The sequence below is a fragment of the Nelusetta ayraudi genome, unplaced genomic scaffold (genome assembly GCF_046127955.1).
Source record: "Nelusetta ayraudi isolate G7.1 ecotype Tasmania unplaced genomic scaffold, CSIRO-AGI_Nayr_v1 ptg000017l, whole genome shotgun sequence".
NCBI classification, from domain to species: Eukaryota; Metazoa; Chordata; class Actinopteri; order Tetraodontiformes; family Monacanthidae; genus Nelusetta; species Nelusetta ayraudi.
The window spans coordinates 1,490,845-1,513,353 of NW_027466067.1; the positions used below are offsets into that span (position 1 = coordinate 1,490,845).

At 45.4% G+C, this 22,509-nt stretch overlaps 2 protein-coding genes across 13 annotated transcripts in view; both read right to left on the bottom strand.

The window, feature by feature from the left end:
* Positions 1-863: 863 nt before the first annotated feature.
* On the bottom strand, positions 864-5,357 carry LOC142887164 (class E basic helix-loop-helix protein 40-like). The gene is made up of 5 exons (XM_076024589.1): positions 4,890-5,357; positions 4,667-4,730; positions 4,252-4,359; positions 3,538-3,661; positions 864-3,060 (listed from the first exon to the last, which is right to left on the bottom strand). Exons 1-5 carry the CDS (start codon positions 4,961-4,963, stop codon positions 2,054-2,056), a joined length of 1,377 nt encoding a protein of 458 aa, XP_075880704.1. The 5' UTR covers positions 4,964-5,357; the 3' UTR covers positions 864-2,053.
* Positions 5,358-8,413: 3,056 nt separating this feature from the next.
* Positions 8,414-22,509, bottom strand: part of LOC142887165 (inositol 1,4,5-trisphosphate-gated calcium channel ITPR1) — a 70,845-nt gene continuing 56,749 nt past the window's right edge. For all 12 annotated transcript variants that reach the window (XM_076024602.1, XM_076024597.1, XM_076024593.1 and 9 more), the window contains 9 exons: positions 20,381-20,556; positions 18,755-18,919; positions 17,758-17,947; positions 17,550-17,642; positions 15,863-16,014; positions 14,231-14,396; positions 11,780-11,940; positions 10,269-10,430; positions 8,414-9,264 (listed from right to left, as the gene is read on the bottom strand). In XM_076024602.1, coding sequence (XP_075880717.1) covers positions 9,178-9,264; positions 10,269-10,430; positions 11,780-11,940; positions 14,231-14,396; positions 15,863-16,014; positions 17,550-17,642; positions 17,758-17,947; positions 18,755-18,919; positions 20,381-20,556 — 1,352 coding nt within the window. In that variant the 3' untranslated portion in view covers positions 8,414-9,177. The remainder of the gene's footprint in view (positions 9,265-10,268; positions 10,431-11,779; positions 11,941-14,230; positions 14,397-15,862; positions 16,015-17,549; positions 17,643-17,757; positions 17,948-18,754; positions 18,920-20,380; positions 20,557-22,509) is intronic.

Consider the following 22,509-nt stretch of genomic DNA (forward strand, 5'->3'; position numbering starts at 1 on the left):
AGCTCAATATCCTTAAACGTCCATGCCAAATCCTCTGTTAAAGTCAAGAGAGAATTAACATGGGTAATCTGCTAGTCTTTACTCACTTGTTGGCGCGTGGGCACGTGATGCCTTTACTCCAAAACTATGAACGGAAATTTGAATTAGTCACTTAAATCTACTTGTTAAATTACAAGTAATTAAATTACACAACAACTCTTTGTGCTGCGTTTTAGCCTTTATAGCAGAGCTGTTAGCTGTAAAACAAACAGCAAGACGGACGTGGGGAATGTGTGGCCAGGGTTAAATTAGACGTGTTTTGCTTGTATTTTGTGAATAAAAAACACAAAATATTGTAAGAGGCAGAACATTAGAATGACTTGGGGGAAAAAATAAAACAACATAAAAAGTAGAATTGTTTGAGCTGGTACTTTTGTTTACACTTTTAGCATTAAAAAAAGATGGAACTTGACTGGTGATCAAATTAAAGATAATCCGGTTTGGAGAACTAGTGGCATTTTGGGGTGCAGGGGCATCGTATATCAATAGATAATTTGCAGAAATGTAGATTTGTTGCATTCTGGCAGTGTAGGACACCATGTGGTGTCGCACACCAGATAAAATGGAAGCCCATACTAAACACATTCCCTCCCTTCATGGCAAGACGTGGTTGTATTCTGGCTACTGCCTCAACAGATTGACAGGCGCTGTTCTACACTTGTGTTCATGTTGTTGTTGTTGTTGTATTAGTGGGACACAGGTGGTTCAGCAGAAGGCTGCCAAACTGTGTTGCCGTTATATAAGTGTTACCTGTGATGAGTGTCATGGAGCAGCTGCGGAAAATTGTAATCGTTCAATGTCAACCAAAAACAAACGAGCATGGGAACTTTCCAAGGGAAAAAAAATACTTTATTACACTTATATGTCAACATTTATAGGCAAAATATGTACATCAAACATCTTTCATGTAGGTCCCAAAATATAAAATCTCAAGTACCTCTTTCTATAGAAAACTAATCTTCTGGGAAAAATGTATACATTCACTTCTCTCCTCCCCGCTTCTTTGACTCCAGTACTCATACATGGTACAGAGAATAAACATCTGAGATTCATCAGCTTTTCACAAGTAAAAAGGCAACAGCAAGAACAAACACCAGGTTTGACTTGAGCAGAAACAGATGTTGAGAATGCAGACCAGGTCCAGCACAGTGCTACAGTATATGTACACAGTATTTGAGTACACAACGGACAAATTGCCCACACTCTGACCCAACCTCTATGCCTGTGGATGGCCAGAGTGCGAGAGCAGGTATCAAAAATAGAAATGTACAAGAAGTCTATGAACAATAATTACAGAGGCTCCGTCTTTAGCGGCCTGTGTGATACAGAAGGAAAACCAGACTTCTTATATTCAGTGTGGTCATGTGGTGTCCCATTCTTTCATCCGTGCTTCAGGTTTTCTTTTTTTTTTTTTTTTTACAGTGCCAGCCATTATTTATGTCTGGGTTTCAGAAGGGCCATTTTCAGCGATGATAGTGGTGACGCACATAACGTAGGCAACAAACTGGGTGAAACGATTGAGGCAACATGTTCTAAAAGTACAAAGACGGCTTGTGTCTCCCGTCGAACAACAGCTACAATTTGAGATGCATCAGTGTCGGTCGGCGTTTTTATACGTGAACAGCAGCGTCTTGAAAAAAAACAAAAAAAAAAACAAAACCAAAACACATCGTCCTTTTACATTCAACCAAGTGTGTGTTGGTGTGCACCGCAGGCCTGGTTTCATATGATACATTTGCGCGGAGCAAAAATCTCTGAGCTTTAAAACATTCAACCGGAGCTTCGCATCCTCCCAAACTCTGGACGGACGGCTGCTCTCTCTCTCTCTCTCTCTCTCCTCATCTCGATCGCCCCTGAAAGTTCTCTGCTTTGCTCTTTTGAGGACGGGAACGAGGGTTTTGATTACGGCAAAAAATAAAGTCTTTTCTCCTTCTCCTCCTCATTCCAACGACTGTCTTTGCGCACGAGGAAAAAAACAAACTTTTGCATCCCGACATCTCCACCTCCGTCTCTCTTAGTCTTTGGTTTCCAGGTTGAGGGGCGGCACCTGCTTCAGCGCCTGCAGGAGGGCCGGGGAGTCCATGGGGGTTTGAGACATGGCCAGGGCCGGGGCCGGGGAGCCCCCCCTGGGGGACAGGACCAGCGCTGGTGGCGGCGGTGGTGGTAGAGGAGCTCTGCTGCTGGGCGAGGACCCCCCCACGCTAGGGGTGTAGAGCATGGGCACCGTGCCCGGGTACCAGCACTTCTCCAGCACGGGCAGGTAGGCGGCGGCGGCCGAGGGCGGCAGGAGGTAGAAGGGCATGCAGAGCGGATGTGGTGGGGGTGGAGCCGGGCGCTCGGTGTAGCTGCTGTAGCCCCTAGAGGGCGACGAGGAGGACGAGGAGGAGGACGAGGACTCAAGCAGCTCGTCCTCCGACGAATCGGCTCGCGCCCGCTTGTGCCGCAGCCTGTCGTCGTCGTCCTCACGCTTGATGCCGTCGCCCGGCCGGGCTCTCTTCAGCGCCCCCTCCTGGCCGTAGTAGTCGGAGCGGCCCTGCGCCGCCGCCGCTGCTGCCGCCGCCACCTCACCCTTCTCCAGCTCGCCGCCGTAGCCGCTGTCTGTGTCGGTGTCGCTGCCGCTCTGCTCGCTGCTGTGCGGGGCGTACGCCCGCTGGATGACCGGCACGCAGTTCCTCCGGTAGCCCTCGCTGGGCCTGGGCGGCAGCATCGGGGTCTCCCTGTGAGGCTGGTGCTGGCGGTAGGCCGGGACCACCATCTCTTCCTCCTCCTCCTCCTCCTCATCCTCCTCCTCCACCTGCTGCTGCGGCTGCTGCTGCTGCTGGCTGGCAGGCGTGCGAGGACGGACGGGACTCTGCAGCACCTCTGCTGCCACCTGGTGGAGGTGAGTGATGACGTGGGAGGGCGTGAGGTGCTCTGAGGCGGCCTCGCGGCCGCCCAGATACTGCAGGATCTCCTTGGCGCACATGTGGAAGCCGGAGCGAAACAGCTCCTCTGACTTCTCCTGGCTGACGGCCGGTTGCTCTGTAAACACACACACAGCGAGAGGCCACAGTCAAACAGACGTTCAGCTCCATTTCTCTGCCTGGACATAGTGCTCTTTTTTTTTTTGAGTTTGAGTTTGAGTTTATTAGGATCTCCATTTGCATGTCAAAAGTAGCTATTCTTCCTTGGGGTCCTCATGCGGGAGTCAAAAAATGACATAAATCATCACAGTGTATTATCATGTGATGTCACAACGAATTAAAAATAATTAAAAAATACGAAGAGACCGACTTACAGAACTTTATAAACAGAAAGAAAACCAAGACAAACTCCCAAGATTTAAATTTCACTGCATTTGCATCCCGGGTGACAAAAGACTGTGTTAAAATGTGCATGTTGAAATGTGCACATACTGAGAATTTTCAGTTCTCTTTGTGTGTGTGTGTGTGTGTGTGTGTGTGTGTGTGCGAGTGTGCGTGCGCACGAGTGGGCTTGTGTGAGCGTTCTGCAACTCACCGATCTGCATGCCGTTCTGCAGAGCCAGGATTTTCTGCTGCTGCTGCTCCAGGAGGGAGGTGAGGGCTTTCACATGCTTCAGCGTCAGCTCTAAAACCACAGCTTTCTCCAGATGGCCGAGAGTCTGGAGGAAACGCACACGCAGTCAGCACATCTCATCTCCGCCTCTTATGTAACGCTCTCTCTCTCTCTCACTCACACACACACACACACACACACACACACACACACACACACACACACACACACACACACACACACACACACACACACACACACACACACTAAGCCCTAGGCACATACACAAACGTGGCGGTCGTCTAAATTGCAACATAACAAAATAATACAATACAAAAATAAAGGGCAACAAAAATGATTTGATCAATAAACATAAAACTAAACTTATTGAGTCTATGCAATTTGGATTATTTGGATGAACAAAATATTTCAATATATGACAGAGATGCCTTGAACAATTCAAGAGAATCCATTTTTCTTTCAACACTAATTCCCTTTTTAATCACTGGCAGACAACAGAGATCCCCCCCCCCCCCCCCCCTCCAGCTTTTCATTCACGGACTTGCTGACGCACTCGGGGTCGCAGTGATGTAATACCACCGAGCAGCCACTCGATGGTGCATGCCGCTGATCGCAAATCCAAATCCCCCCCCCCCCCCCCCCCCTATTATCCCTCCACCTCCGCCGTGAACTCACCGTGAGTTTAAGGTGCTCCGGCAGCAGATCTTTGAGCTGAGCAATGCACTCGTTTATCCGGTCACGCCTTTTCTTCTCAATGAGCCTGTGGGGCAACTTGTAGGTCTCCTGCGCAGGACGGAACAAAACAAACAAACGTCTTTACTTGCCGGCCACAACACAGCAGATAGCGGCGGAGAGCGCGCGCAGCAGTCAGGGGAGGGAGAGTTGCGTTATGTCACACTGCATTTAGGTCAGCCACTCGGGACTACGTGACTGAACAGCCGCTGTGGTTCGTCAGCCCAGCCAGCGGAGCTCACGCCCTTTCAACCGCCAGCCAGCGTTCACGGCTGACCAAGACTCCAACACAACAAGCACGCAGAGAAAATAAGTAATAAGGATAATAAAGATAATCATAATAATAATAATAACACACCTTGCTCTCCTCTCCTCTCTTCAGTCCTCGCCTGGGTTTATAAACGTACATGGGAAAATCCATGCTGAAAATGAAAACAATTAAAATATTAATTATTTTTCCCCCAAAAAATTAAGGAGGTGGTTCTTTTTTCTTTTTTTTTTTTAAGTAAAAAAACATATAATCGGACTCTGGTAAAATGACTGTTTATTTATTTACTTATTTCCCAGTGTGTGTAACTTACCCCTGGACGTCTGACAGCTCAGCCTGGTGTTTGCTCCGAGGAGGCGGTGGTTGCGCGCTTGGGATTCGCTCCATTGTCGTCACTCCAAAAGACCAAGTTGTTTTTAAAAAACGTTACAAAAAAAACATAAAATACGGGCGTGTATTTAGGCGCGAAACTAAGACGAAGAAAAAAACGAGCAACGCACTAAATGCGTTTTTCTTTTTTTCCCCCCGTTTCTTTTCTTTTAGCGAATTCGCGAAAAATGTGCATTCAATTCTCGCTGCTTTGCTCCTATCTCTCTGATTTTTTTTTTTTTTTGGTTCAGAGTGAGACGTCTCGATAAAAAGTCACCCCCAGCTTTGTCGCCACGCCGCAAGAAAGGAAGACAAACCCCGTCGGTGGCGCGTCGGGAAAGTGGGGGAGGACGAGGAGACGAGTTAAATAAACCCTCCGACTCTCCGCTCGGCTCGGCTCGGCGCTGACCTATCTCAGTCACATGAGGCTCACGTGTCAAACGGCGCTGCATCCTAGGCGGAAGAGACCGCCCACTCCGCACCGAGCAGCGGTCTCTGTTGGCCGGAAGGCGGTCTCACGTCACGGTGTGGGCGGGGCGAAGCCGATCCCGTGTACCACCACGCTGGAAGTGGTATGGAAACACAAGGGGATCGAGCTCGCCGAGCTAACGTGCTGCGCGAGGAGGGGTAGGCGCGCACGGGAACGCCACGCGGGCACGCCACGCCGCGCCGCGCCGCGCACGCTGCCGGTCAACAAGCTGTGCGAGCAGCTAACACGGTTGCGTGCAAAATGTTCTCTGAATGTATACTACTAGAACGGGCGGGGGGGCAAACTACGGCCCGGGGGCCCATATCCGGACCGTTAAAGCTTTTTAATCCGGCACCACCGAACTTGAAGAAATGATATTAATAGTCAGTAAGTCATAAAATAGGGGTATTTCCTGTACTAGAAAACGTATGCTAGTTAGCTGTTTGTATTCCCCCCGCCCCCTCACACAATTTATCTCTCTTACTAGTAGCCTATTACGTGAGGGTAAAAACAAACGAACAAGGAGGGGTTGAGTAGACGAGATTTCAGATTTACGGCGAGTCCCATTATAGCCGACGTGCGCGGTCACAGCAGGGGTTGGGGGGTGGGCAGCACGTGCTCCTGTGCGTGCGCTGTGGAGTCAGCGTTTGTTGTCATGAGGCGTGCAGCCCGTCACGTTGAAGTGCTCATGGCTCTGGGAGGCTGACACGCCGGTCGAGCGTGCAGGGAGGGCACATCCAGCACACGGCAGCAGCATCACCTGTCTGCTGCAGGCTGCGAGGGCGCGCATCACCTTCATCACCTCCGTCACCAACCTCCACGACGTGCACACTGTCATTATTGTTCTTCTTGGTTGGTGAAGAAGAGGGATAGTACAGTCCAGTTGCGCGAGTAAAACAAATATTTTTTCAGTAAGACACAATACGACAAAACTAAATTCGTGTCGTTTTTGTACTCTGGCTGTGTGCGCTTGCAAAGGGAAGTCGTCACCTTGCTGCAACATCCAGTTCTGAGCTGGAAGGAACAGTGCACATGCAGCATGTGCGTGAATGTTGGTGACTGGACTGAAATAAACTGTATGTGGAGACATTTTTTTTTAATTAAAAATTGTATTAAATAAAATTGTATTAAAATTCTTAACACAATATAGTACGTCAAGTAAATGCATGAGATATCCAAAATTTGTTTTTCCACCAGTGTATGCAGTTGTTGTTTTAGACTCATCTACTCTCCTCCAAATGAAGACTGAATGTATATCTATGTGAAATGTGCAATATATGCATTGGTTATGTGCAGTTTGTAGGTTAAAAAGGATGGGTTTTGCCCACGTTAAATGTTTTCTTAAAGGCCTATAGAAAGTAAATACTCCAACAAACAAGACATTTTATTTTTTTTTTTTTGGAATGTCTGACATCCACTTTGCACATAATGTCTGTTTTTATGTGACGACAGAAGGAAATTAGCTCGATACTAAATTGGATGCAGCCATCTTTTTTTTTTTTTTTATTTCTCACTAAATATCAATGTTAGTGCATATACTGTCCTGTTAAATACACTGAAAAGGTCAGAAAAAAAATCAGCCATTTTACCCGAAAGAAAACTTTTTAAAACATCACCCTGCGAATGACACAGTGGTCCAAGATGATCTTACATTCTACAGTGCTTTGAAAGATTAATCAACTTGTACCAATATGGCAAAGTGTTGTTTTTTTTTGTTTTGTTTTTTAGTAATTCTGTCCAGGAAAATAAATGAGAGGGCACAACCAAGTAATGACAAAATGACTATTCGATGGGTTCTGGTGATTCAATTGTAATGGAAAGCCCCAAGAATTTAAGCAAATTTCACGCAGCTCTCTGAGTTGGTTTCAGCTTTGACAGGGGTATCTTTGTGTTTGGAAAATAATGTGTGCAATCAGTTACAGCCCAAATAGCACATGTTTTTTTTTTTGTTTGTTTTTTAAGTGCAAAGTACACCATTTGTATACATACATATTGTGAACTTTGTCAAATTGAAAACATTTTTTCCATTTCTCTTTCAATCCATTCCAATCTCATTAAATCCCTGAAGATCACACTAAACGCAGACATGCGCAACATGGTCATGAGATCAGGGAACTTCCTCATTAATTAGGGGAGCCAAGATAAGGGAGTCTATCTGCTGGAAAGCTCCCCACACGTACTTCTCTGTTGGTCTTTTCATGTGACTAGAGCAATTGAGAGGAACACAAGCCCCCTTAAGTTGCCAACGAATTAGTGATTATGAAGAAAGTAAAATGGACTACAGAGCATTTTATTATCTTAATTGCCAATTAGGTTTAGTACAATTTTGTGCATTTTTGCTCGGTAATTAATTTATCGACAAACAAAAAACAGGCCAATTTTAAAGTTTTTTTTAAATTTTAAATCAACTGCAAGAAGAAGGAATGTACATATCCAACACAAACCATTTATTTAGTATAAAAGTTCAGTTTGGTCAGGCAGTACTGCACATGACATCTGTTAGTCCTTTACATTTCACATACACTCAGTCAACTTTTGTGAGTCTTCATGTGACATCATGTGACACACCAAAGTACTAACAATTTCATTTGTGCGCTACAGAAACAGTATCAGTGCTTCGGGACTACGTGAATGAAAGGAAGAGTAAATAATTCAGTGCAAAGGAAAACAAATCTATTTGTAACACTTCTCCCATTATCCGACAGGGCTGGTTCGACAGCGTGAGCCATAGCACTTCTATTATTACACACACAATGGCACTAAGTTTGGAGTAAAGCAGTCACAGGACTTGGGGGTTCATCGCCCGTGGATGTTATGAGGCTCATTTTCCAAAACCAGACACTCAATCAATCAGATTCTCTTGGTAACAAAAAAAGCCTGAATTTGAGTTGCAGGAAACTCATACGTTTAACACAAATGTTCCTTTAGAGACAAACAAAGTGCGCAAAAGTCACGGTTGTTCTATAATAATGAATAGGCTTTTTTTTTTTTAAAGAAAAAAGAAAAAAAAGTAATTACCCCTACAGGATCGTTAAGATGTTAAGGTTCTTCATAATTTAGACAAAAGAATATTGCCAAATATATAAAAAGCGAATACCAGTTCCAAGTGATATTCCATTCATATCTACACAATTATACCATGAACCTTTCTTATTGCTGTTGGTCAGAAGTAAAATATTAAGTAATGTGACTCAGAATTTAAAAACAAATAAACAAACAAAAACCCCTTCAGCATTTGTGACCTGAGTTTGCTGGTGCAACACTGAGGCTTGAATCCTCACTAGAGAGAGAAGAAAGGCCACACGAGAGGAATTCTCCCTCAGCAACAATGACTGACCTTTGGCATACTGGTAGTGTGGTTCACTGCTTGAAGACATTCAGGCTTGTAAAGCTGAGGACGGCGTCCTCCGTGACCTGAACCCAGAGGATTTGGCTTCTCAGCCTCGAGAGGCACTTGGTGCAACATTCCGTCCATGTGGAGACGACTCCGCCTCCTCCTCCTTCATCTTCATCTCCCATCTCCCCCTCCTTCTTCCTTCTCCATCTCCATCTCCTCCTCTTCCTCCTTCCCCAGGTACTGCAAGTAACTTTCCCAGATAGCATTGCACTTCTCCAAGAGGCACATTTGTTGCTGAAACATTCCCCCCCCCCCCACCCCCCCGTAGGAGCGTCTGCCGAGTTACACAGTCAGACGTAAAGCCTACAAAGACACTGCGGAAGATGATCATGATGATGATGGCGGTCAGGCGTGCGACATTCACCTTCAGGCAGGCTGCTGGGGGTTGATGTTCATGTGGGGGGCGTGGCCAAGGAGGCCAATTCGCTGCTTCTGCTTCCTCTGCTCAGTCATCTGGGGAACCGAGGGGAAACGTTTTGACTGGCTGTATATTGTGATTCTTAGAGTGAAAGAAGGGAGGTGGTGCAAGAGTGGAAAAGGAGCGACGTGGTTGGCGTGCAAGCCAGCAATAAGGCGATACAGTTTTTAGGTGGCTAAAACCACCTTTTGGCTGAAAGACACGTTCGGCTAAAACATGGGATGAAACCCTGAAGGGATTTATACACTTTTTTTTTTTTGAAGCAGCTGTATAATAATGAATACTTTGCTATCACACACCTTTAAAGTCATTTGACATTGTTCCTATTTCAACTTTGCCGGTTTGAGCAAAACAAGACCAAGCCATTTTTTTTAACCAGCGATAATGGGACAATCTTATAGAAGGGTTATACCCTGCCTCTTGAATCACACTAAACTTGAGGCACGAGAAGTAAATCAACACTAATCCATGGATGCAGATGGTTGCGTTAACAAAAGTTGAACAAGGCGCAGTTACCAAGTATGCGGTGGTCGTTTGGGGGTGGTGGGGGCATTACGGTTATATCTCTCTTGGGCAGGTTCCCATTCAGTCTTGAAGCCTCCAGCTATTGGTGCATAAGGGCCTTCAGGAAGGCTGCATTGGGGCCACCCAATAGAGACGCCCCCCCCCACCCCCCCCACCCCCCATGTCCCTTCTACTTTTGCTCAGCTGGTCTAACTTTAACGCTGGCAGAAACTTCAAACACAAGTGACACTCGTATTGCCTATCACCAATACCTTCAGGCCAAAAAAGAATTAATGGAACTACTTGAGTGTATTCGTTAAGGCTTTCTGTGGTTGAGCGTCAGCAAAGCACTTTGGGGGTGGGGGAAGAAGAAGAAGAAGAACCATCAAAGGATCACATTGAGTGAAGCATGTGATGACTGCCTCAAGAAGCAGTTATATAACATTGATGGACAAGTGCAAGGAACCAGTCCCACCCCCCACCCCCCAAATTCTTCATTTGTTATTGTTTGTGGGGATGATCAGGCGGTCCATACCTGCTCCTTGAGCTCCGTCAGCTGCCCAGACAGGTTGGCCACCAGCCTCATGGTCGACTCCAGCTTCTCCTGCAGGTTCCTGATCTCATTTTGTTCCCCCTCCCCATCACTGCTCACCAGGGACATGGCACGCATCCGTGGGAACCAATCCAGGTTGTGCTCCTGGTGGACCATCAAGCAAAGCACTGACTCATTAAAAAAAAAAAAAAAAAAAAATTTTAAGAGAAAAAAAAATATGAGCAGTTCTGATGAACACAGGATTCCTCCCACGTGTCATCTCCAAATATCTATCCACTTGGAGATCACTGCATAAATCTAACCATTCCTCCTGAAGGAACACTTCCTAAAGCATCTACATGCACTCAACATGTCTAACTTGTCTTGTAAAGAGCCAATGAAGACCTTTGAAAGGGGAAAGAAAGGATGGAAAGTGATTGATTTGCTTAAGTCATCCCATCACATTCAAGCGGACCAACTCCAAAGCCAGTTGGGAAGTGAGAAAAAAAATGTCCTGAGTGCCAATCTTGTGTTTATAAAAATGTGCTCAATTTTGGAAAAGTGCTATCCTTATCCTGGACATTTGTCTTTAGCAGCCACCATTGTTAACTACTTGCTGGACTTCAGTGGTTTTCAGAGAAACCAGGAACAATCTCTTCCATCTGCCTCTTTCTTCATAAAGAAAACGTCTGAAGCCGTTGGAATTTAACGTTTTTCTTTAAATCATTTATGAATTCAAACCCAATATCAGTGCAATTTTCCACGGGATAGAAAAAAGTCTTTGCACTTGTAAACTACGTGAACAATTGTTGCAACTCATAAGTGTTATCTAGTTTCTCTGACCTCCTGTGGCACTGCGTGACTAGCAAGTCTGTCAGTTAACATGAGAAAAAGGAGCTCTTTACTGTACAGGTAGTGTCTCAGTGAAAGTCTTGCTGACACTTTTAAGTTTTTGTTTTCCATATAAAGGCCTTGTGTTTGAAAAGTTGGCTTTAAAAAAAAACGATATCCACAACAGTGAACTCTGTATTTCTTTTGTCTTGTGTGAGACTTTTACTTTTGAAATGGCTTCTTGTGCATTTTCTCCTTTGTCTTTCATTGGCAAAACATTGTTTTGTCTAAACACATGGCACAGCGCAACCACCTCACTTTCATCCTCAACATTGTTGTAGTTACTGTGCCAAAAAAAGAAGAGGGGGTTAAAAGAAAACAACAACAACCCCTCTCTCTCATTCAGGAGAGCTGCACCCAACTATAATTTGCACGCATAGACAAAGAAAGGTGCTCACTAATCCAACATGATGGGTTCCAAATGATGAAGGCATGAGGGAAAACGTAACTGCCATCAAGCAGCGCAGCAGGCACTGACCAGAAAAAGATGACTACATTCGAATTGAAACCCCAAAAGAATTCAGCCCCTGCATCGCTGGTCAATCCACGGATACATTATATTATTTAATACTGAATCCAATTGCAGGCCAGTGCTATTTAATCTGTTTGTGCAACTGCTCTACCTTGATCATCTCCGCCACGTAGCTCTCAGGCCCAGTGTATTCTGTGGAATCTTTCACTTTGACAAGGACGATGAAGAAGAGGTAGTGCCACATGTTGTGCTCCTCCTTGATGTGCTCCTCGAAAGTCACCGTCTTGTTGTCAAACTTGTCCCGCTCGAGGCCTACAACGCGGGGGGAGAAACAAAATGTGAGCTGCAATCGGAAAAACGCGACCTGCTTTTCAACAAACAGACCCCACCGTCCAACTCTGGGAGATAGGATTTACACTACAGTGCTGCAGTGCATCATGACAGGAATGATACAGTTTGAAACGACCGTGAGCTGTGAAATTATTCAGGCAACTGGAATCTGCTCACAAACATTGGGTTTAACATAAATGTTCAAGATTTGGGGTTAACATTTAAAAATCAAGCACCACATTCACAATAATGAAATAGCAGGAGGATAAACACATAACATAGAGGTTGGCAAAAAAGGTCCAAAGGTGGGTGCGGGGGGGGAACAGAACCGTCGAACATGTTGTCAAATGAAGCCTTTGGTCCCCCGGTGAGCTTGGCTTATTTTCAGGACAGACCTGAGACTGAGAGACTGACTTTCAACACCATCTTGACAGAGAAACTAGAGAAACGTTTGCGTTGGGAGTTTCCTTGGTAGATGAGAGAAGACCAGCTAACCTCAGACACAAACACACACACGCACACGCACATGTGTGAAAAGAATGGCTCAGCTATCATACCACAGTGACTGGATTAAAAAAAAGTGCAATGCTAAATTCAGAGACTTATTTTTGTTCCTGTAAAACTCCATTAATATTCAAGCGTATGTATGTTTATGAGTTTGTGTAATGCTTTTATTTTATGTGGACTCCAGGAAGATTAGAGACCACAGCTGTGGAAGATAATGGGGCTCTGAAAAAAGAACTCTGCAAAATAGAGGGTAAATATTTACTATTGGGCGTCAGATATTTGTTAGCTTTTGTTTCTTTACAGTTGCAGGCCGATTATTTTTAATTTTTTTTAAATATAAATTTTGTTATTGTTTGTGAGTAAGCTGCTCTTATAATAAGTGCCAGTTGAGGTCTCATTGAGAACACGAGGTCTATTAAAAAACACAGTCTTCAGCCTATCCAGATTTTCAGACACTCCCAATTCAGGCTTTTGTTATACAACATAATCGATAAAGTGCCCCCCCCGCCCTGCCTGATCCCTTTCAGCCACAGGTGGAAAAGCCAGCCAACCTGCACAGGAAGTTCACCACGCTGATCAATCTATCGATTGCTGGCAACACAAGTAATAATAATGGAAGAAAAAAAAAAAAAAAGAAAAGCTCCAGCAGAACGACAGAGCGATTGCTTATAAAAGGTGGCCTGGACAACAGCGGAGAGCCTCAGCCTCAGCTTATGGAGGTCAAGCTTCCAATCTGTTCCCTCCAGGGTCCCGCTGGAAACCATAGAGACGGCGCCCCCCCCCCCCCCCACCCACCCATCCCCCCCAGCCCCGGTGGCCATCTTTAACTTGCAGTGAGTCAGAGGAGGCGGTGGCGGCGGTGACGCAACGCTGCCGTCGTTCTATAAGCTCGCCATCGGTGCACATGGAGGCGCGCACACGCGCACACGCACACACGCACACACGCACACGCTCAGACACCCCCCAAACAGATGTGATGCTCACAGGGAGGTGATCAGGCTGCAGAGAGGGACGTGTTCTTAAAGGGTGATAGTGGAAGAAAGAAGAGCGAAAGAATTAAAAAAAGAAAAAAAGAAAAAAGAAAAGAACGTGCGTGCTTGCGTGCGTGCGTGCGTGCTGCTTTGGAGAGAACTGTGCGTGAGACAGACATGAATTATGGAGGCGAGCAGAGGCAGGAAGTCTGATGACTCATTCTTCTGTGGAACAACAGCGCAGTGAATAAAAAAATAAAAACAGGAAGGATGTGTGAGTAGTGGAGGGGGTGGGGTGGGGGGGCAAGAGAGCGTGCGCACCTTGGGAGATCTGTGCTCTCTAGAAATGAGAAATTAGCAAGAAGATGTGAGAGATCTGAGAGTGAGAGTTTAGGATGAGGAAGACAGTGGGAGGAGATGAGGGGCCCCAGGAGATGATGCCGTCACAGGGACGCACGCAAGGAACCACTGTCAGGTGACGTGAGTCATACTGACCTGAAATAGACTCTGGTAGTTATTGTGACAAATATTTGAAGCACAAAATCAACGCAAACATTATTTTGGACAAAGTAAACCCCCAAAGTAAAAGCATGACGCATTGTGATCAATGATAATGTTGTTTGCTTTACTTTCACTCCAGCATTCATCCTCCTTCCTGCTGCCGCCATACTGTACATGCCATATTTACAGAGGGGAAAACATTTTGGAAAATGCACCTTATTATTTCAGAATTGCAGTAGAATCGCTTATAAAAACTTGAAACTTGGAAAAAACGAGCCGTGGCTGAGCCTCACCGCAGATGAAGCACGTCGTCTTCAGGACTTCTTCCTTCTTCTGTTTCTCACTCCTCAGGTCGGCGAAGGTGTCGATGATGACACCAAAGATGAGGTTGAGGACGATGATGATGACCATGAAGAAGAACAGCAGGTCGTAGATCACTCTGGCTGCGAACAGAGGCTCCTGAGGGGGAGGGGTTGAAGAAACGCTTGTGGGTAAAATTACAAACGACTGCCTTGTAGTAACTATTTACAACTGGACTGTTGACTCTTTCTGTATTACAGTGTGGTCAACAGACAGCTGTCTCCCTGAACTTGTGCTGCTGGGGAGGAAACAAATCAACTATATGAAGCTGTCATTTGCAGAGCCGTCAGTCAGCGGGATTCCTGACCAATTAACAGACGATGCATCGAGGGTAGTTTCAGTTTTAGATCTGAAAGGGATGCCAGGGAATCCACACCACGTGGATGACTCTCCACACTTGCCGTGGACTCTTAACTGTAAAATTATTATGTATTACAAATTTTTTGTGTGTGTTTTTAGAACTCACTTTTCTCCTGCAGTTGACTACGTCAATTTACTTTTTACTGAGAGGTTGATGATGCCTTGTACTGTACTGAAGTAATGTATGTGCAGCGTTTCCAGGTTCTGGGAACTTTATTGTTTCTTGCACTGTGTAATAATAAGAATAAGAATAATACACTTTATATTTTGACAAGAAAATCTCAAAGTGCTACAACAGTAATGAGAATGAATTAAAAGCAGTTAACAAGCAGAAAACAATAATTAAGGTTAAAATACAAATCTGGGATAAAGGATTAAAAAAAAAAAGTCATCAATCATAGGCGTTTTGGAATAAAAGGGTTTTTAGGCCTGTTTTAAAAAATGTGTGTAATATGTATGCATGTATGTATGTATGTTGATAGACTTGTGTAATGTTTTTATTTTATGTCGCCAGAAAGATTAGAGACCACAGCTGTGGAAGCTAATAGGGCTCTGAATAAAGAGTAAAGAACTCAACGCAACATGGAGGGTGAATATTTACAATTGAGCGTCAGATATTTGTTAGCTTTTGTTCCTTTACAGTTGCAGGCCGAGTGCACTAAGCAGCAGGGAAACACCCAGTGGTCACCAGGTCAGTGGTGTAACACAGTCGCATGCACAAACGCACGCACGCACGCACGCACGCACGCACGCACGCACGCACGGCCGCCCACGGCGGCTCATTTAGGGCGTACATTTATTTCAACGGGTCAACACAGACACACAGACACCCATTAGAGAAACTCATCTGCTCTCGCCGAGAGTCACATCCTCTTTGACATCAAAGTGCAAATTCTGTGGAAATCTATTCTGAAGCGTTAACGCGAAGCAGAGGTTGCGCATCTGTGCAGAAAGAAAACTCTAAAACCTCTGAGTCTTCGAAGGAAATAACCACAAGAACAATTTGAGGGGAAAAAAAGTTCAGTGCATGGTGGGCTCAACGCCAACTGACATGAACCAGCGTTTTGCAGCTGCATGCACACACACACACACACACACACACACACACACACACACACACACACACACACACACACACACACACACACACACACACACACACACACACACACACACACGTGTGGCTAATCAGATTGTGCACGCACCTCTTTGGAGGGCTTCCGCAGAACATCTCCGACTCCTCCGCCGCTCCTCAGGCCGTGACTCAGCACGGTGACGATGCACATCAGCAGAGAGTCGCACGTTCGCTCCTTGTCGCTGCCGCCGTCCTCGGCGTCCCTGCCTGAATCTTCAGCATCTGAAAAACAGAGAACAAAATAAAAAAATAAAAAACTCCTTGAGAGCAGGGGTCATTAACACGGTGGCCGCGTGCACCATATTGAAGAACCATGCCCCCCCCCCCGCAGGCCTGTTCTAAAAATAGCACAACTGGTCTAAAATTCAGTTTTATCGAACCTTGTTGAGTCATTGTTGATAATTATTGAGAATGTATTAACATGAGCATTGTCTTCACATAGATCAGTACTGTTATTAATGATTGTTGCATACATCTTGAGATGCAGTTTCTTGGACACCTCATCAGTGATAGCAACTGGGGTCACGGGGGTGATGTATAACTCAAGGCAAACTGAGAACCTGTGTTATTTCAGCAGAGTGTAGCAATCTGGTTGCCCTTCATATAACTCAGTACCCATGAAGAAGCTCTCAGGTGCAAAAGGCTCCGATTAGAATGACTTGTCTTGGCTGACACCAGGTGTGTTCTGGTTTAGCCATTCTTTCCGCCTCCTCGTAGTATCTGTAATCTGGCAACTAGACCCAAATATTAAATACCAAAACGTTAACCTTTTAAAATTGAATATTGCGCTGATATTTTAAAACTGCAAAGTAAATAATTCTTTGGAGTTTGAATGAGTATGAGTGCACACGGAGACACATTTTACATTAAAATTATATTTTGCTCTTGTACAGTACTGAGGTTGAAGGCTTCTGATAAGCAGCGTTCCACATACTGTGGGGTTTCTGGGTTGTTCTGGGCTTCCATATCTATTGTTTTGAAAGTACAGATAGGATTACGGACGCTGCTATGTCTTTTTTGGAGACATTTGATAGCCACACTGTATACAAAAAAAAGTATCATCTCATATTTGGTGGCCAACATCCTTGGCTTAGATGTGGAGGCTTCGTATCAGGCAGAACCTTGCTGACAAGTTTTGGCTCACGGTGTGACTGCGTTTAGTCAAGCTGGCCTGTTAAGAACTACTCACAATGATTATTTTCATCTGATAACGTTTTCTGGGTCACCAAGCAAGAAGAGAAAATATTAAATTAATCGATTACAAATTTACAGACACCAAACACAGTCACAATATCATGTGACCCCCGGTACTGTGTTTACTGTTTTTGTTTTTTCTGTCTGGGGGATTTGAAACTGGCTCTTCTCTGTTTTGACTGAGCTACTGTATGTGTGTTTTTTTGGAGGGTGGGGGGTACTAAAAACTGAGCCAAAGGTAATTCAGTTTTCCATGTAGGTATTTAAGACACTTCACATTTGCTGTAATTTCCTCATGTGGAGGTGACAGGGTCATTTATAAATTGTTGAGTGGAGTCATGTGTGAGAGGACTGCATGGCACAATGTTCTTTCTTTCTTTTTTTTTTAGCTCTACTATGGACAAGGCTGGGCGATGTGTCTTGATCTGTGTTTTGGATACACGTCAAATATGCGACATGGAAATGAAAGCATGAGAACATGCTAACAAGCACACTGATTCCTTGTTGCTTTGGTTAAACCACATTAAAATGCTAATTAAATCAAAAAATGATATACCACTTACCCTTCTGAGTGACTCTTGTTGTACAGTTCTCATTAATCCCTCCCTGACACATTCCTGCAGAGAGAAACTCACTGGCCAGACTACCTCCATTTTCTAAAACAAAACAAAAACAAAACAAAACAAGAATGTGGAGTCAGGTTTTCATTTTTTGTTTTTTTTAAATCAGTAGTGCTGAAGTCAGAGACGAGTGAAATGGATTCATCCTCACTTAGAGTGGAGTTGGGGACTCGATCCACCTCCAGGATGAAGTCGTCCTTAAAGAAAATGTAGCCGACGATGGAGAACAGGTAGACCAGGATGAGAGCCAGCACGGCCGTCAGCACGATGGAGCGTCCATTGCGCGTCACGCTCTTGATGACATTCAGCAGCGTCTCCTCCCTGTACACCAGGTCGAACAGCTGCAGAGAACAAAAGGCATGAGGCATGCAGCCGTCTTTATGTAACAGGAGTTAATCAAAACAAAAATAACAGTGAAAATGATCAGAACCCCAGACAGATTTGTGAAGGAACACATTGAAAGATGCTGACAGTGAAGTAGGTCCAGTTTATGTTGTGAAAGGAAAATGACCAAAATATCCTTATGATGGCTCTATTCTATATCATATAGAGCCTGATGATCACCTTGTAGACACTCCCAATGGTTTTATGAGTAATTCACTGACTAATGTAACAACTGAATCTACAAGGTTGGACACGTCATGCATTTGTCATGTACTCTATTGTGCTGGGAATCAGTCTTCAGTCTCCAAGTGCAGGCGGCAACATTTATCCACATGCTTCACGGGTACTGTTCCGTCCAGCTCACAACTGGATGTTTAATCAAGATGATGACGTCCCTTTGCAACACATCCAGAGCGCAAAGAATTGAGTTTTTCTTATTTTGTGTAATTAAGAATAAACAACTTCCATTTGTTTGTGTGTCTCTGATGCAGCCAAACATTTTGAAACACAGAAACATACCATCTGGTAAATATTTAATGACAATAATTGGGACTGAGTAAAAAAAAATTGAATAGTGTCCAAAAACCTTTTTCCCAATAATAATCACCAGCGGTGAAAAAGATGAGAAGAAATGAATGATGGTGTTTCTACTCCAGAAGACCTGTTTGGACAAGATGACAATGTATCTGAGCCGTCTCGACCTTGTCTAAACAGGTTGTGTGTGTGCGTGTGTGCGTGCGAGCGTGCGTGCGTGTCTCTCTCACCAACAGGCTGTAGAAGAAGACGTGGACAAACACTCCCAGGCTGCAGATGATGAGGTAAAGGAGGTGGTAGAGGAACTCAAAGTCCATCACCATGGCCTTGTAGCCACGTGTGAAGGTTCCGCGATTCCCCACAAAGCTGATCAGGAAGATGATTTTGTTACATACCTGAAAAATGAATGAATGAATGAATGAAAAAAAGGCTTCATCATTATATTGCATGCACAAAATCAACAAGGTCTTGGCTGAGGGCTCTGGGTCAGACATCAATATGTGACAACAGCAGTGAGATGTTTAATGTTATTTTATTTTTTTCAGTCAGAATGAGGACACTGATGTATTTTAATGCAGATGAATAGCCTTATTATTAGTGGCTCATAAAGGAATAATGAAACTCTGACAGAATAGAGAAACTTGAATAGAGAAAGTGAAACTACTGTTGGGACAGGACGGTGGTGGGATGAAGGAAACCTTCGGCTGGTGCGAGCAACTATTAGCAATAATGAAACCCTGACACCGAAACGCACTTTTGTCAACATTTGGCATACAACACACAGTCAGCCAGACATTTTTACTGCCCACCAGCTGTATGCAAACTGCATTTCAGAGTCACTGCGGTGCCTTTTCCTTTTTTGTTTTGATCCTTATCTAATATCCGGGCCTCTAACAAGATCTTTCATTTATCACGTCTTATGTAAAAGGAAGGAAAGAAAAGGGTAAAGGCGGCAGCGACAAAGTGGCACTGCCACTCACTGAGTGACTTTGTGCAATTGTGAGTCGCACGAAGGAAATCTGTTTTGGTTGCTGTCAGACTCTGCGGCGTCCGGTGACGCATTTCACAGCCCATAACAGCCAGTGGGCACCGGCAGGCGGACTGGAGGGCAGGGGTGGGGTGGGGGGGTTGCAGCACGCTGGACAAACTGGACACCAGCCCAACATGTGAGCATGGGCGTGGCCTAACTGAGGAGCTGGAGCTGCTCCAGTGGGCGCAATTGAAAGTACCAAGAGTTTGACAGTTTGTTGGGCAAAAAATAACTGGAACATATTTAGTCAGCTGAGGGTGTATTTGTTCAGCTTCTGAGATGTTTTATACAGCTCTTGGCTTCTTCTTCCTCTTCTAACTGGGTCTTGTGTAATGTGGTATGATAAATGTGAATGAGAGAAGCAATTAAATTGTTAAATTGCTGATTTTTGTTTTTCAAAAATCTTCTCCTTCTCCTTCTCCTTTATATTCTCTATGATCTTCTTCTGGACCTCCTGCCACTTCCTACCCCAGCATCCTTCTGCACATATACTGTAGTCACTGGCTTTCTGTTTATGTCCAGTCTGACTTTAACTCCAAAACATCTAACGTCCCTTTCATGCTCCCCATCCTGACACTTTCCTCCGCCTGTTCCAACCTGCTTGCATACAGCTCACAGAGAAGACCACAGCTGGAAACAAGCCCAACATCCCAAATAAGGGCTCTCAATCTCAGCACAAACAGTTCAAAGTTCAAACAGCCCACAGCTCAAAAGTCTTTACCAAGTCTTAACAACTACACAGGTTTCAATGGAAAAAGGACCCGCTCGTTTCCTTAAAAAAAAACAACTGATCAACAAGTGACGCTGCTGCAAACATCCTACTCACATTGAAGGCACCCAGGAGGAAGAGGGTGGGCTCCAGGCCCACCGAGAAGATGAGGCGCAGAATGGTGATGATGACCAGCGCTCGCACGCCGAGCGGCTGGGGCATGATGATGACGATGATGAGCGTCGCAAAGACTCCCATCCACAGCAGTGCAGACAGGTGGGGGTCCAGCATCACTGCATTGGGGGAGATGCGGACGCAAACAAGGAAACGGAAAAAGTGTTAATGTCCATTCAAGTAGCAGTTGTATGGTAATTTTTTTTTTGCAATTTTTTTTTTTTTTTTTTTCAAAAGATTATTTTTATTTTTATTTTTTTTGGGGGGGGCACAGAAGCCATGGGGGTCCAAGAGGATGCTGTTGTATTATATGTTATTACACATCTACGCTAAATATGGCGTTTAGGGGCCCACAATTATAAGAACGGCCCCCCTGACGCCACATGTGATTTATGACGGCGTCGTTCAGCGAAGATGATGGTGCAGTTTGCCACTTGAAAGGACGTCGACAGGATCAACAGGTTTCTAATTGGATTCTGCAAAGTTTCGCCTCTCGGCGAGGCCGCAGGCTTTCATCAGGGAGACTTTGAACTCAAAGAGAGCCTGTTACATAACAGCCAAAACTGTGTGACATACTTTTTGCGAGTGTGTGGTTGTGTGCGTGCATGCGTGCGTGCGTGGGCTAAGCTCTGGTGTGAGCCTGCCTGATGCTTCCCCTGAGCCAGGGGTAAATCCAGGATTAGTGCCCTCGTCAGGAGTTTCATGTGGTAACGTGTCATTCAGGCTAAAAACAAGGCCGGCTCCACCCCGCTCCTGCACAAGGAAGGGCCGGGGGAGGTGGGAGGGGGGGGGAATTTAGAAATATGAGAAACGACTTCAGATCAACCCTCAGAAAGAGAAATGGGGCAACGGGACTGAAAGGAGAGCTGAAGGTGTGACGGAGCAGAGCGGCCGCGGGAAGCCGTCCGTCCGTCCTCTGCCTCCATTTTGCCTCTCCGTCTCTTTCCCTCCACTCCCCTCCCTCCCTCCCTCCTTCCCGCTCCCCGGGGAGATCACATGACAGGTGCCACTTACATAACACGCCGTCTCTAAAAATACCTCGGCTGAAACATTCATGAGGAGCGAGCTGGGGTTGGGGGGGGGGAGCAAACGCGCGCACGCTCCGCGGATGTGGCAGGCAGGGAGACGGGGGGGTCGGGAGAGGGGTCGGGGGGGCGGGTACTTCTGGCACGCACTCCTAAACCCCCCCCCGCCCCACAGAACGAACCCTCACGCCGCCGCCCCCCCCCACTCCACCCACCACCTGATGAGCACAGGGGGCAAACGTCTGTGGAACTAACAAAGCAACAGTGACGCAGACAGAGAGCGAAGCATCGGAGGTGCCGCCAGTCAAGCCAAGCGTGCGACTGACCCAAATCTACCGCGTTGACATCTGACCCTCATGTTAAAAGACCAAACAATGCAGGGAGGAGGCCTGCGGAAGGGCAAACACTGAGGGTGTGAGAATGTTTGAGTGAGAGCAGCGGAGAGAACGAGCATAAGTCATTGAAGGGCCTATTTGAAACCGAGCAAGAGGTCAAAACCCATTGTTATTATTATTATTATGATTATTATTATTTATTTTTGTTGTTGTTTTGAGTTTTTTGTATTAAAGAGGAAAAACTAGTAGGGCACACAGTTATAATGTCAATATTTTGGCCCAAAATCAGAAAAGGGATTGGAATTTTCCAAACAATACACTCTTTAAGTGAATTTCTAACAGCGATTCAGAGACTTGACTCAAGAGTCAAAGCAAACAGGATTAGCGCTGGGTAGCTTGGCAGTTGAATAGAAAGCCTTGTTTGATGCGCAAAAAGAAGATGCCTGGATTCTAATGAACCCACCTGACATGTTGAGCACGGTTCCGTCCCACTTGGGCCAGTACAGACTTTTATGGGGCATTACTAAATAATACAGAGGGGCTTCTGTTTTCATGTAGGCCGCCGTGGTCAAATGTGAGAGGCGGCTTTGAAACAGACGGTCACGGTCTGTTTGAGAGAGTGTCTGTGTGTGTGTGTGTGTGTGTGTGTGTGTGTGTGTGTGTGTGTCTCAGAGAGAAAGGTAAAGGGGCTCCTCACATCCTGGCCCTAATC